A 14,873-nucleotide genomic window follows, 5' to 3' on the forward strand; every position below is an offset into this window, starting at 1 on the left:
AGGGGAGAATGACGTCCCGGGATTTGCTCGAGAAGCATCTATGGATGCACGCCAGCATTTTGGTCGCTTTACTAGCCGCAGCATCGCATTGCTTTGGAGCTTGCCTGTCTGCATAAGCTGCACGGGGACCCAGTCCTTCCCTCCGTGGCTGTGATGCCCCCTGGGACTGCCTGAGCCAGATGCCTGTGGGTGGGTGTAAAAGAAAAAGCGAGCCAGGGATTATTGTTAAAGCTTCATATTTATAAACTGCAATTTGGAATCTTCTGTTGAATGGGGATATGCCTCAGTGTAGAAGACTTCAATTTTTGGCAAGCAAATGGTAGAAAGCAGAACTGTGATTGTGTCCTTAATTTGAAATGCTGAGAGGATGTATAACCAAACCTGTTTCCCAACAAACCTCCTCACCACCCCAATCCACTCCCATGCTGACAGGAATTCCTTCACATCATCATCAGTTTTGACAAAAGATGAACAATTTTAATGACAGTGTCTCCAAAGTCAAAGAATTAGGAGCGGGGAAGAAATTCCTAAGATGAGTCATATTCCTCCTTTCATATAGGAGTAAAATGACATGTGGGATGGTTTTGTCCACATAAAAAATTTGGCCAGAAGATCAAGTTTGGGTTATAGGAGGCTGCACCCCAACAGCTGGCTGCTTCCTGGTCACATTGGCACACCATTTTTTCACACCTGTCTGTCAGCTTATCTGGAAAAAGAAAATGAAAATGGAGGGCAACTGGTTAAAATTGTGCTGAGACCATCAGAAAGTCATACCTAGCTGACAACGGGCTGCATTCAGAAACCGGTAGGGAATGATCACTGAATGGGCTAGGGAGAGGCAAATAACGGATTTTTGTCTCAGTGACCAAATCAAATATTCATTATATTTGACCTGTAATGTTTTGCTTAGTTTTTGGGTTACTTCACCCTTTTATTTTATGCTTTTCAAAAAGGAATCCCTTTTCCTCCCCCCAAAAAGTCATTATTTTAAAGCAGAAAGCTAATATGTTTTCTTTTGAACACACTGAAATAAAATCTTTCTGTTTTTTTCAAAATTTTAACACCCACATTTTTACTGTTACAGTTTGCCATTTTTAATCAGTAAATTAAACAATCTACTATAAACAATCTAACCGTTCAAAGCCATCGTTAATGCTGACTGCCTCGGCTTTTCAAAAAAATCCCCCAAAGCACCCAAATTATGAAAATTTGCACCATAGTCTTCTTTTTTAACTAGAATTTTACTTACCCAGAAGCTACCTAGATTATACTTCGCTTCTATTCTGAAAAGTGACTCAGTGAAAATCATGTCACAAGTTCCATTTTCACTGTCTCTCAATGATTTCAGTATCACATGCACGCCGTTTATAAGTAAAAGGTGTTTTCTTTCCCCCCAGCCTTGCAAATTCAAGTTGTCATGTGAGGATCACGTTGGGTTCTATCCTCTCACACTGTATAGCTTTTAATAAAAAGTCTGCAAGCAAAATGAGACTTTCTATGACTCCTGTTGATGTGTTTGCACATTGGAATGTCAACAGTTTTGCCGGTGGTATCCAAGGATAAGTGAAATGTGCCAATCTCTTCCAGAGCTTTGCAAGGTGCAGAATAAAACCCAGTGAAGAATTAGAGTCAGATCTTATTCCACTTATTGGACATTTATATGGACTTAGGCACTTAAATGTCCTGTTTTTCCAATGACCACTGAATACTGGATATTTTTTTCCTTTGACTTCAATGGGCTTTGAATTAGACCCACAAGAAGCACACCCGGGGGGGTCATAAGATGCTATTTTATGTAATAAAGGTATTGGAATTGTGCGTTGAGTGGTGAAATATTAAATATTGCCTTGTTGTGGACTCTTTGCACAGGGCTGAGTTCCACTCATATAAACAGCAAAAAAGGGATATTGAAATTAGGTGATTTTTTTCTTTAGTCACCTTTTCTGCTTTTGTCTCTGCCTTGCTTCCTCCTTGCCTCCACTCCTTGTGTTGTCTCAATACCATACCCAGTGCCATGAGTCTAATATAATTAAAACCATTTGGTTTGGCATTTATTCCAAGAACTGAATTGTTTTTTTGTTGGGCCTCATAACCTGAAGTATTTCATACATGCTCAAATACTTCCTGAGAACCATTCTCACATGCAAATAGGCAGGAGACAAAAAGAAATGTACATTGCGATGCACTTGAACTAAAAAAAACACAGCATCACCATTTTTAATTCAGCAAACAGAACTGTGATATAGTAGCAAAAGGCAAAGTAAATAAGTTCCCCAGTAAAAGGAGGTTCTGTTTAATTCCTCAGAAAATATTCATGTTTATATTGTGGTTACCAACAAGCAATGCATTTATTCATAGCCTAAATACCATCAGCAGTTCTGCTTTTAGCTTTCTTTTATATGTTTCCTCTAAGTCTTCTTTGCATTCCCTGAAATTAAATCTTTTCCCTGATTTGAACTAGGTCAGACATTATGGGTGCAGACAGAAATGCAGCTCCCAGCTGTAACTCAGAACGATTTTTCAAAGCATTCTGAATTACACTACCACCCCAGACCAAACAGAAGTTCACTGTTGGTTCAAGGAGGGAGGGAAATTTAGCTACCAAATGGGAGCCTGCAGCCAGCTTCCCATAGTACCTCGGGAGGGGCTCCAATATACCCACCCCATCCTCCCGGGGGGCTGAAAACCCCCCAAACTGAACTTCTGCTCCCTTTCCCCCCCTCCCATTCAGAAAACAGCTGCAGGCTGGGAGCTGGTAGACACAAGTTACAACAGATGCTACATTTTTAAACGTCTTTATCTGATACTGCATGCAATGAAGGATCATATTTTCACCCAATAGGCCGTTTTTGAAGCTATCTGCAGCCATGCACTTGTGTTTGGTCACACCTATAAACTGTTTTCTATGGCCATATTGAATGAAAAGTGTCACTTCTCTCTGTACCCCTTATCTCCCAGCAAAGCCTGTTGGGCTCTAGCTTGGGATGGGGGATTTACCTCTAGAAGAGGAAAGACATCATTTCAATCCCTGCTCCTCCTTGGGGGAGGAGTAGCATAAAGAGGCAAGGAAATTCTAAACTGCCACCTTGTTCTGCATTGCAGAACTGCTGGTGTGGGCCATCAGGGACTTGGCCTAGCTTCAAGAGTTAGCCTAAATCTGTTTCATCCCTGTCTGCTGGCTCGACTGTAACAGCCACACAGTGAGTACGTCTTCACTTGTCTACCTTCCAAAGCAGTGCCAGAAGAGTCATGTCAGCTACAGGGCATAAAAAGGCAAACCCTCCAGTTGACACAACGCAATGAGTAATGCATGTAACAGCAAGTGGAAGTGGGAGCAGTCTGCGGAGCTGTGATGACTGTTAATTTGGACTACAACTCCCAGAAACCCTCAGGGCTGGGGGCCAGGGGGAAAATGAAGAGTAAGCCTTAGGCTGGAAGAGGGAGAAGAAAGAAGAGCCTGCACGTGAAACCTCGCCAGTCTTGCATGAGGAGTGTACAGTGGAGCTGGGGATCCCATTGGCTTGGCTAGCCAGGATTATGGACTGGAAGAGCTGAACTCAGACTTGGGGGCAGCTGCAGGCTGCTGCTTGAGTGCGCAGGGCTAAAGGCTTGTTTGGGGACACCTGCAGGGGTGTATGGGGGAAATTAAAGTCTGAGTATACATTGATACAGTTGTTAAAGTTCCTTTATCTTTTACCTATTCCCTCCCTTTGGCCCATTGGTTTGTGACCCCAACCCCTATGATTTTCCCTACAAAAGTGGAAACTCCCCCTTGTTTCTTGCACCAGGTTCTGGGGCTGTAAGGCTGGCACAAAAGATTTTCTAGCAAAATTTCCCTTCCATTATGGGTTCAGCTCTGTCAGCAGAAGGTGGCTTCTGCTGTCAGAGTTGCTACTATTCAAGGGAGCAGTGTAGCCCTGACAGCAGTAAAACACTGCCACAGAGATGAATCCATTGCCAAGGGGCCTGGCAGCCCCTATAGGAAAAACAGAGCCTCACAAGTTCCTTTATTGGACTTGCTGGCTATGCTGCCATACCACACTACTAATATTTGTTCGCTGCACATCACCACAGCTTAGGGCTTGCCTACATCAGAAAGCTGCTGCCACTATAGCTAAGCAGGATAACTAGGTAAGCAGAGCCCCCTTGTAGATACACAGCAACAGCAAGTTTCTTCTATTAGCTTAATTCAGTCACTTTCCTGAGTGACCACAACAAAGCTGGTGGAAGCCTTTTTTGATAGTGTCACAGCATCCAAACAGCTTTTTTGTCAGCACAGCTACACTGGCTAGGAGGTGGGGCAAGATGAATTTAAAAAGTAGCTGCTAGGGCTGTGCGAAATTTCACTGGGTATTTTGTTTCAAAGCTGTTTTGATGCATTTGGAGCTCAAAACAGCAAAATCGAAACAAAAAACCTTCAAAAGCTTTGAAGAGAAACAAGGGCACTCAAAACATTTTGAAGTTTCAAAACTTTTTGAGTTTTGAAGCCGGGCTTACTTGGCTTCAGCGCCAGTCCCAGCTGGCAGTAGCAGTCTCCTGTCTTGTGACAGGCAGATTGGGGGCCGGCCTGCACCCCTGTGGGGGCTGTGCTGGACTCCTCCCGGGGGGGTGGGCCCTGATCTGCCTGCACCCCTGGAACAGTGCTTTTGAAAGGAAACAAAACTTGAAATGAAACACTGTCCCACTGAAATGTCGAAACAGAAGTCAAAGCGAAACGGTGCTGTTTCACGCAGCCCTAGTAGCTGCCTGATCTAGTTTGATACCTTGACCAATGATGTTAAGCCCAACGCACATGAAGCATGCATGCTAGTCTGTCCTCCTTAGGACAAAGGACTAACCCGTGTTGACACACAATAAAAGCAGTCACTTCCTTACCGCACACCACCGTGTTGCCTTCACAGATCCATTCATATCTCTGCATCTTGGGGTCGCAGCCTTCCTGCTCTGCCTTGTCATAACAGCAGTCATGCTTGTGGCAACACCTTTCAGCAACAAAGAAACCGAGTTATGTCTGTCAGGCTGTGGCTGTTTGCTTTTCTCAAGTATTTCACAGCATACCTCAGGAGTTCAGTGTTCTGAAGGAACTAATCATGTCTCCAATTGTCTAATGTCACCCTGCTCTGACTGGAAATTCTCTATTGTTCAGGCAAGTGCTCTGTCAATGCAGCAAAAGCCAGCAAAGCTGTAGAACTTACTGTAGAAATTAATGAGAAAAAAGAATAGATTAGACTTTGCTGCCCTTCCTTACATACACTTAGATCAGTGGTTCTCAACCTTTTTTGGACTCAAAGCACCCCTCATTGGACTCAAGATACACCTCCATAACTTGTAAACCGAGCAGCACCCAATTTCAAGTCCCTGACAGTCCGTACTAGCAATTCTGCGATACACACTAAGGGTGTGTCCAGACAAATGTGGATGTTTGGACTTGTCCCCGGGGAATGCCTGTGCCATGCACACTTCGGCATGTGGCAAATCACCCTGGGGGTGGTAGGGAAGGCTGGGCCAGCAATGGGCTGGCTCCATCAGCCTTACCTGGGAGCCTCCCGGGGCTGCAGCAGTGGTGATTCTGCTGCGTGGAGCTAGGCCAGCAGCCTGAGTGCAGCTTCATGTGGCCTGGCTCTGCTTTGGAGCAGTGCACACTGCCTGTGCATGCACTGCTCTTGGTTTTTTTTTCATGTTTTTTTTTTTTTTACCCCTGGATATCTAAAAAAGGGGAGCAGCACACGCATGGGCTGTGCTTCCTTGTAGCATGGAGAACATCTAAATGTGCAATATATGACTCTACAAATGTACTTGCAGTGCCACATACCATGCGGCCACGCTTGTCTGGACATGGCCTAAGGCGGCAACTTAGAATTGTCCTACCTCTTATGCTGCCTGCCCCTCCCCCAAATGGAGTAGTGATTGAAATGAACCCACTTTCAAAAACTAATTTATAGATCACAGTGCTTATGTCCTTGCACAGGGGCACAGCAGTGGGGATTGGGGATCAGCCAGGCAAGACAAAACCCAAGCCTATGCTTATCTGCTTATTTTATCTGCTTATCTCCTAATGCCTCACTTATCTCATCACACATCCCTGAACCCTTCAAAAGATCTGGCAGTACCCCAGGGTGCTCTAGCACCCTGGTTGAGAATCACTGACTTAGATACAAGCTTATCAACTGCTTGGAGCAGGCAAAGACTTGACCCTGGTCCTGATTTATTTGTGCTGTAAAGCTGTTTATCACCAGCCCTAGGGAATGTTCAAGGAGTTTCCCCAGCTTGTGCACAGCCAGAAGCATGGCTCTATGGTAGACAACCTTGCGCTTGTGTTATCGCCAGGAGAGAGGTCTGGCCAGAGCTCTATTTACTCCAGGAGTTCTCAACAGTCCACAGTCCCTAGGGAGCCATAAGCATAGCTTAGAGAAACCTCAGAGTTGCTTTAATTATAACAATAGCCAGGTAGGCCCTCAGTCAAGTCCAGGACACTACAAAGAGCAAAGGTGATGCCCTTAAAGACACCCTTCCTTCTCAATACATATTCCTATGCTCAGCCCAGAGTGCATAACTGAAAATAAGCTCGTGTGCTGCAAGATACTAACAAAGAACATAGCTTCTTTGGCTATTAAGATCCAGAGCAATGGCTTGAAGCTGAGGAAATATAGGTCTAGCTGAGGCAGGAGGGGAAATGTATCAACAAAGAGTGTGCTTAGTAAAATGCACTTGTTAGGGAGGTCCCTGCTGAGGTCCCTGGTGCCAGGGAGTAAAGAAACCCAGTGTCTGAAATGATCTCTGCAACAAGCATTCCTGGAGGGATTTCTGGCCCTGGACTGGAGGCAAAAATGATTCCTGGGTGTAAATTTTTTTTGTACAGTAATGAAGAGGATCCCTATCATCTCTAGGGAGCCAGGTCCAAGTCTGCTTACCACAACACTGTCCATGGAGCCAGCCCCATTCCCATGTTCTGCAGGCGACCCTGTTCATAACTTCCTCTCACCTGTGTCTGGGGAGACTTTCCCTGGCCCATCACCCTGGCCAAGGTTGTTGCGCTCATTTGCAAGCAACTCAGCTCACCAGTCTGCAATTTCTAGCTTTGCTCACTCTCAGGCCACGTCCACACATACAGGCATGTGTGGTTTGTGGTGCTACAAACCACATGCATTGCATGTTAAACCATTCATGGCACTGCTAATTTACCACCAGGCAAAATTTGCTACCAGGATTTCCTGGTAGCAAAAAACAAAACAAAAACCACACACAAAAAAACCAACCAGACCAAAAAACCCCAGAAGAAAACGTGGAACAAAGCACACCAAAATAGCATGCATCAAGACAAACACGGAGCTCTGTGCTCAGGCACACTGGGCCCCAAGACAGGGGAGCAAGTAGCCCTGGGCTGGCTGCTCCCCTGTCTCCACATGCCACAGCATGCCTGCTCCTCCATCTCCATGTGCCACTCCCTGGTTAGCTGGGGTGCAGAGTGCATCCTTGCTGGGGTTGCCTGGCAGCTAGCCCTACACTTAGGCACCCTGTGCTCCAGCCAGCACCCCCCACAGCACATGGAACCCAGTTGGAGCAGCACACTGGGAACCGGTGGCAGTGAGTACCCCTGGGTGAGGCACCCCCCACATCCACCTTTATGGCACCCTCACCCATTAAGAAGTGGGCCTGGGTACATGCCCCATATGCCCACCCCACATGAAGCTACTGGAATAAATTATGCAGGGACTCTAGCCTTTGCTGACAAAAAAGAGTTAATTCTCACTCTAATAAGGGATATATATTCTCTTAACTCAGTAAGATGCTACATGACTTGCCACACTAGCTCAGGACTTTGGGAATTCAACTGTATGTGCTCACCACACTACAGTACAAACTGTCACAGGTTATTTTAAGTGAATTTGTTGTTTTTTCACAGGGCTCTGTGGTCAGTCTTAGATTGAAACATTTCAGAAGAGAGATTTCATGCAGAATGTCTGCATGTTTTAATAAGGGCCTGTGCAGCCAGAGGAGGGAGGACACTGTGGCATGTTTCCTCACGCACACGGGTTCCTGCGAGTGCCTCAAACCTGCCCTGTATTCCCTACACTGCTTCTCCATAGGTTGTCGGGTCAAGTTCAAGGCCATGGTCCTCATTTTCAAGGCCCAGGGTGTTTAAAAATCAAAACCAAGACTGGCAATTTCATCTCACAGATTTGTCTGCAAAATAAATGCCAGGTTTCATCTCAGGCTTGCAAAGATGAAATCAACTGCAATTACAATGATGCTATTCACTGCCTTCAGAATTCTAGCAATGATATTTTAAGCGGTAAATGGCCAAACCTCCCTAGTACATTAGATTGCAATCTTCCACATTAAAAACCTAATACAGCATTCAGACCTAGGTTCTGTGTTCCCACCGAAGAATGCAGCTATTGTTAATGGCTAAATGTAGGTGCTCACAGGTCCAAGATGTGAGAGTCAGAGGAAGAAAGTTCTGCCAGGTTTATAGTGGCAGTGATGAATTGTGGGGTGATAATTTCTTGTTTCCTTCCCAGTTTTGTTTCTGAACTTTCAAAAGTAAAGAGCAGAGGGAGTAAATATCAACAGCAGTGTGAGAGGTGGGGCAAAGGCCAGTGGTCAAGTAGGTAGAGTTGAAGGGATCAGAGTAGTGTTTAACCTTTGGGGAGGAGAAAGACCAGTGCATGGTGGAGGGCCTGAGTGATGAGAAGCAGGCAGGCAAATAGAAGGGAAGCAAAGAATCAGGGTTCAAGAGAAATGGAGCATGGAGCCAGAAGGAAAAGGAAGAACAGGGCAGAATAAGAGGAGTGAGGATGAGTAGTGGGGAGGTGGAGAAAAAGGAAGTAGGCTGAGACAGAGAAACCACCAGAGAGTGACAAGAAGGGGCTAAAGAGAAGCATCCACTGCATGAGGGAAACAGTTGCCCCTAAGTTGACTGTAAAATCAGAGGGTTGCATCTGTTGAGGAAAGCTAAGGCCTTTGGAGGCTGGCTCTCTTCTTGGCTCTCTTCTGTCCCAGGCCCACAGTTGCAAGATGCCCCTTGTGAAGTGGATAAACACCCAAGGCCTGTATCTAACAACTGCAGCCAGCCACTTCTGGTCAGGAAATACTCTTCTTTTCCACACTTGAGTCTGGATTGGGCTTATAACAACCTGTTACTCCTTCATTATACCAAAGGCCACAGCACCAGCCAGTAGGATCAGAGCACAGCTAAGCACTAGTCAGAAATACTGAAATAATTAAAAGCTTCACTTCACCAGTGAACTGCTTATTCAGTGAGTATTGCACGAGAAGACCTGCACTGATGAACGCCGGCAGCACTTACTGGGTAGCAAAGACCAGATAGTTCCAAAAGGGCACTGCACAGACATTACTGGTGGTAATTCTTTACCTCCTGTTTGCCACATTACCAGTACAGTAACCATTGCCCATCCTTTTGAGATTTTAACCACACATCAAGAACGGAAAATCTCACCCTCCTTGTGTTGACAGCAAGTGTTTGCAGAAGGTGGGTGACTCATTCACAGAGAGCCCAGCCCTCAGGGTGGTGAGAACCTTGGGGAATGAACTAAGTTTCCTCAACACCCACTGACCTGGTTATTCTGGGCATTCAGCACCTCACAGGATCAGGCCCTTAGTTAGGCATGTCTGCTCAGGACTTCTGCATGTTCTTCGGATTTAAACAGTACTTAAAGCTTGCTGGAAATTCATAAAACGTCTGGCAGAGTGGAGTAAGGGAAGCAAGTGAATTGATCTCATATAAAGGTGATGCTGGTTTAACTAAAGGAACAGAGGTTGCCTATACACATGCTCGAGGGTGCAGGGGGGAACATTTTAATTAGAGTCGTTCCCAGAGAGCCACTCTAATTAAAATGCCTCACTGTCACATGTATTAAGTCCCTGCATGTTAAAAAATGGCCATAGGACACTTTATCTAAACCTCATTCAATTAGGTTTAGATAAATCACCCCTGCAGCAATTTTGAAATGTGTCAGAGTTTATACCCGTGACAGTGAGGTCATGCTGGAGCATTATAATTAGAATGCGGAGCAGATTTGATTAATTGAGTCTGCTCTGACACGTTCTAATTAGAATGTGAACCAGTATGTATATAGGGAGCTAGAGAGAATGAAAGAAAAGGGAAATTTTAATTACCAGAATAACACAGCAGTGCTGTTGCTTGTAAACAACATTTGCAAACAAGTTACCTAGAAAGAGTCCTTTTTTTTTGTATAATCAAAAGTGTCTACATCTCCCATATTTAGCTCTGTCTAGACAGACTGCCTGACTTAAGGAAAAGGAAATTACACCTTCTCCAATGGTGTTGAGGGCAAAAGTTGAAATGTCAGGAGCACGAGTCATTTTAAATATTCACTGCTCAAGGTAAGTATACCCCTTTTTACTTTCAATGGAAAATACTGCAATTAGCATGTACGTTATAACTAGTGATGGCACACGTTCCTTTTTACAAAGGTATATTCAGGAAGGGACACCCAGAAGATTCCTCTAACAGGGGTGTCAAACATAGGGACTGTGGGTCAGATCCAGCCTGCAGAGCCACTGTATCTGGCCCCCTGAGCAACCGGCAGTTTACCGGAAGTTGTAGGGCAGGGCCTGTTCCAGAATTTGGGGACATGGCCCAATGGACGTGGCCCTGGGCAGCAGGAAGGGAACAAGGTCTGATACAGCCCTGGTCACCTGATGGCTAGTTGACCCATTGCCACTGCCGCCAACATGGCTAGCAGCTGCTTGGCCCACATGCTTGCTCTACCTCCTCTGCTGCTGGCCCTGCCGCATGCCCTGGACCAGAGCCAAAGTAGCTGCAGCCTCCACATGCACCAGATCAAAGCCACCCCATGGTCTAGGCTAAATCTGGGCCAGCAAGGAACCTATGGTCTGGATCCAGCCTGGGGCATGCAGTGAGTGTGACACCCTGGCTCTAACAAACATGAAACAGAAACTTGTAAGGCCCAATCTGGTGGAATTATGCAAATTTACACCAGATAAAAATCATTCTGTTTCTGCAACAAAGCAGATCAGTGAGGGGTCATGAATACCTGTAATTCAAGGGTCAAGGTTACATTTTTAAAAGTGGCAACTCATATTATGTGTTTCCAGTTATTAAGCATCAAGATTGTTGTCACTAGTATGAAATCCTGGTCCTATTATGAAAGGGAATCTCAAAAGTCCATTGATTTATGAATAGCCCAGGTTCTACTCTTAAAGTCAGATCCTTTTCTGTAGATTAGGTACCTAAATGTGATCATTTTCTATCCTGCTTGAATCCTAGAAAAATCATCAATGCAAGAGATGGGTGTATCTTCTTCCGCATTGCTTTTTGCGATTTAGTTGTAAGGCTCAGAGGATGGTGTATTACAAAAGTAAACATGTTAATGTTCTTTCAGGGACTCAAGCAGGGTGCAACAGGATCACACTTAGGTACATAGGTCCAGTTAAACAACTAAAAAGTGGAATGAGATTTGGATCTTGATTTTCATTGCATCAGTATCTCCCAGAGTCAGTTGAATTTGTAGATGTCCAACCCCTCAGCAAGTTGGGCCTTCAGTATCTTGAATAACCCTCCTTCCCCCCACAGCTTCCAAAATATATGCACCTAAAATCAGTGGAGTCACACTTCATATTAAGGTTCTATTTTTAAAGGGTAAAGAGATGATTGACAGATATTCTAAACATGTTACTCCAATATGTGTTATAGATGGTAATAAGCAGATGACTAGAAGCATCAAGAATCCTGTTGACCTACTAGCCTATATAACAATCCATAACCATGGACTTACTGGCACAGCTAGTAGTCAAGCTATTATATAAAAGGAATCTTTAAAAAAGGAGATTAATAAGGGCAACATTGGAGGCAAGTTGTGGGTAACTAGATCAATTCAACTGTCTTTCATGGAAATGTTGCCCTTTACATCAGCAGAGAAACTGGCGTCTACTGACTGCAACATCTCTTCCTTACTTGTTTTCAGTCTGCACTCTGTTGGATGTTACAGAAATACGAAGTGTCTGCAACAGTTGGATATTTTGAAAAAGTGCCTTAAGTCGCTTTGCAAACAAACTCTCACTTGCTTTCAGTCCTGAAGAAAGGTGAAATTAAGGGCAAATGCCCCCTTGCTTATTGATCTTAGATAAATGGAACGTCAAGGTTTAGAGAAGGACCGTGCTGTGGGTGCAGAGACTCACTGCACCGTACAGGTGAAGGATTGGAGCTCACAGCACTCAAAAGGACTGAAGTTCATCAAACAAAAGGAATTGAATATACACCTCTCTGTGTGCCAGAGATAGAAAGGAATAGTTGAGCAACATCACTGTATATTGCTTCTTGCTTTTGGACATTAAATAGCTCAATAACTTCTTAACAAGAACAGAAGTCAGAAAAGAGAAAACATTACCCCAGCACAATGCTCTGTTCCACTGACAGAATCTCCTTGTTGAAGGTGAACTGACATAGAGAAAAGCAAAGGTTTTCAATCACCCCTGAACCAACGTGGGATTCTTTCTTAGGAGAGAAAAGAAAAGGTGTTTCCATTCACCAGACCTTTCCAGATTGCAACTATGTTTTGCTCCCACAGCTTCACTCCTTCCTCCCTACCCAGAGGAGTTCTGGTCCCCAGATAACTCTGTCAGTGCAGATCAATACCCAAACCCTCATTTTTTCATTGGCAGTTTTCCTGTGAGACAGGTTTCAATTGTGTCTCTCTGACTGCGTCTACACAAGACACTGACTGCACAGTTATTACTGCGCACCCATTTAGTATTTGCAAACACAAGTACTAAGTGACTGTGCAGTAACCGGAGTTACTGTGCACTGGTGTCCCCGAATGGCTTTTTGGTGATGCTGACTGCAGTAGCTCATTACTACTGCACAGTAGTGTTGCATTATGCTTCATGCCATGTGACACTACTGTGTAGTAGTAACGAGCTACTGCGCAGTCTGCGTCCTGTGTAAATGTGGGCTTATGGCTTACATGGATAACACAGGCCACATCTACAGAACTAATTTCCTCTGTTTGCTATGGGCAATATAGGAGCAGGAGGGTTATGTGTGTCCCTGAAGGAATACTTAAGGGAGACTGCAGACTTACACTTGGGTGTATACCTGATGTTCTTCTTACCAGTCTGTTTTATCTTTAGGCCAGCCTTGTCCTCCGAGACCACAGTAGCATCCATAGCCTATGTATGCCAATGATGAGCGTCCTGTGCCACACGTTATGGTGCCAGACAATTCAATGAGTCCTCTCCTATGTAAGGAACGGGATTTTGCAAAAGCATCTTTCCATACTACAAAGACAAGATGTGATATCACACCAGGTTTGAATAAGCTTTTCACTATTATTTTTTTATGCTAATGACTTTCTTTAAAATTCTGTGGCAGATTTTGGGCTTCATTTCAACTTTCGATCAGGGGAAGGGAAGTGCCACACCAACATCTCAATGATTCATTGTTCCTAATTTCAGTACCAGAGTAGCTACGAGGCACACAGGTTGCAAGGTTGTGCTTTTATCAGCAATGGAGCATCTATGGCAATATAGTCACAGCTTAGATACCCCCGCATTACACTGTCTCATTTCCAGGCTTTCAGGTAACTAGCAACTGTTAAAAAGGAGGCAGTCCTGTTACTGTGTGTTACACAGGCTTCTGATTGTTACTTTTTCAGGAATGTGCATTTGATCCCAGAGGAATGTCCTGAGAAACAGTCTCCCACACATTCCTTGTGTGTGCAGGTCTTATGGTAAAAGCACACAGCCTCTCTCCTATTAGAAAGCAGAGGAAAGCTGGCCTGAGGGAAGTCCCACAGACAATGCTAATGAAGCACATCTTGCCCAAGTAACAAGAGAAGCTGCCTACACTGAGGAGGGATACAGAGAGTTCCCAGAGGTGCACCATCTGTACTCACCTGCCTGAAGCAACAGCAGCACAAAAAGCTTGGGCTCCATCAAGAAGTCAGGAGGTCAGCTTTCCTTTCACTCTGTCTATCACCGCCAGCCTGAGCTGCCCTCAGCTGCACTGCCAAGTGAGCCAAGGCGTGGGTGCGTCTCACAGTCTTCTTGCCCTTAGAATTATATATTAAAGTGAAACACCCCCTCCTGAGCTCTTCCAGGGTCCTGAGTCTGATGCCTAAATAAAAACTTGGTCCTTCCCCCTCTCTCTTTGCCAGCAGAGCAGTGTGCCTCTATTTGCATATCTTTATTCCTTTTGGGAGGGGTGCCTGGTGAGGAATTAGAGTGCCACGGTCTCTTGGAAAGGTTTAGACATTTAGTCATTAAGCCTGGGTTCCTCCTCTAAGCTGTTCTGCTTACAGACCTGGTTAATCTCTAAACTGCATCGTGGGGAGGGGCAAGACAAGCAGAGTGAGTGCTGCTGTCTGTGACTTAGACTTCCAGCTTTGGTAGCTGTGGTGACTGGGATTTCTTTTTATAGACATTTCATTTCTATGTTTTAATAACTGAAAAAAGTCACAAAACTATAAAAAATACTCCTGAAATAACATTAAACACAAGGTCCAAATATAGACCAAGGAACTGGGTTAATTCAAGGCCGCTCCACAGCAAAACATATCCCCAGCCTATTTGTTCCTCAAGGTCTAAATGGCTAGACATTGTAAGCTAATTTCTTCAGTCCTGCCCATGTCCACCCCTCCATCCTAACAACAGTTCATAGCTTAGAGCCAAAAAGGCATGGTTTTAAGCAGCCTGAAGACAGAGTAGATATGCACCTTATAGACTAACTAAATAACATATAGAGAGACCACAAACTTTCGTGAACTTGAGCTCACTTCATCAGATGCTTTGAAAGGACAACCCCAGAACACTGTATAAAGTGGAGTGATTGATCTGAATATAAAAGGTGCGAAAGGAAAAGGAAGAGG

The 14,873-nt window shown here is 44.7% G+C and overlaps 1 protein-coding gene across 2 annotated transcripts; it reads right to left on the reverse strand.

Annotated features, from left to right (window-relative positions):
* Window positions 1-219: 219 nt before the first annotated feature.
* On the reverse strand, window positions 220-14,142 carry LOC109319321 (group 10 secretory phospholipase A2-like). Of its 2 annotated transcripts, XM_019548798.1 has the most exons (5): window positions 13,902-14,142; window positions 13,119-13,284; window positions 4,876-4,982; window positions 1,939-2,191; window positions 621-706 (listed from the first exon to the last, which is right to left on the reverse strand). In XM_019548798.1, the coding sequence occupies exons 1-4, from the start codon at window positions 13,939-13,941 to the stop codon at window positions 2,052-2,054; spliced, it is 453 nt and encodes a 150-aa protein (XP_019404343.1). In that variant the 5' UTR covers window positions 13,942-14,142; the 3' UTR covers window positions 621-706; window positions 1,939-2,051. The 2 variants fall into 2 exon arrangements, with proteins under 2 accessions (XP_019404342.1, XP_019404343.1); XM_019548797.1 differs by lacking the exon at window positions 1,939-2,191 and having other exon boundaries at window positions 220-706.
* Window positions 14,143-14,873: the final 731 nt, after the last annotated feature.

This window comes from Crocodylus porosus, unplaced genomic scaffold (assembly GCF_001723895.1).
Source record: "Crocodylus porosus isolate Cpor-Errol unplaced genomic scaffold, CroPor_comp1, whole genome shotgun sequence".
NCBI classification, from domain to species: Eukaryota; Metazoa; Chordata; order Crocodylia; family Crocodylidae; genus Crocodylus; species Crocodylus porosus.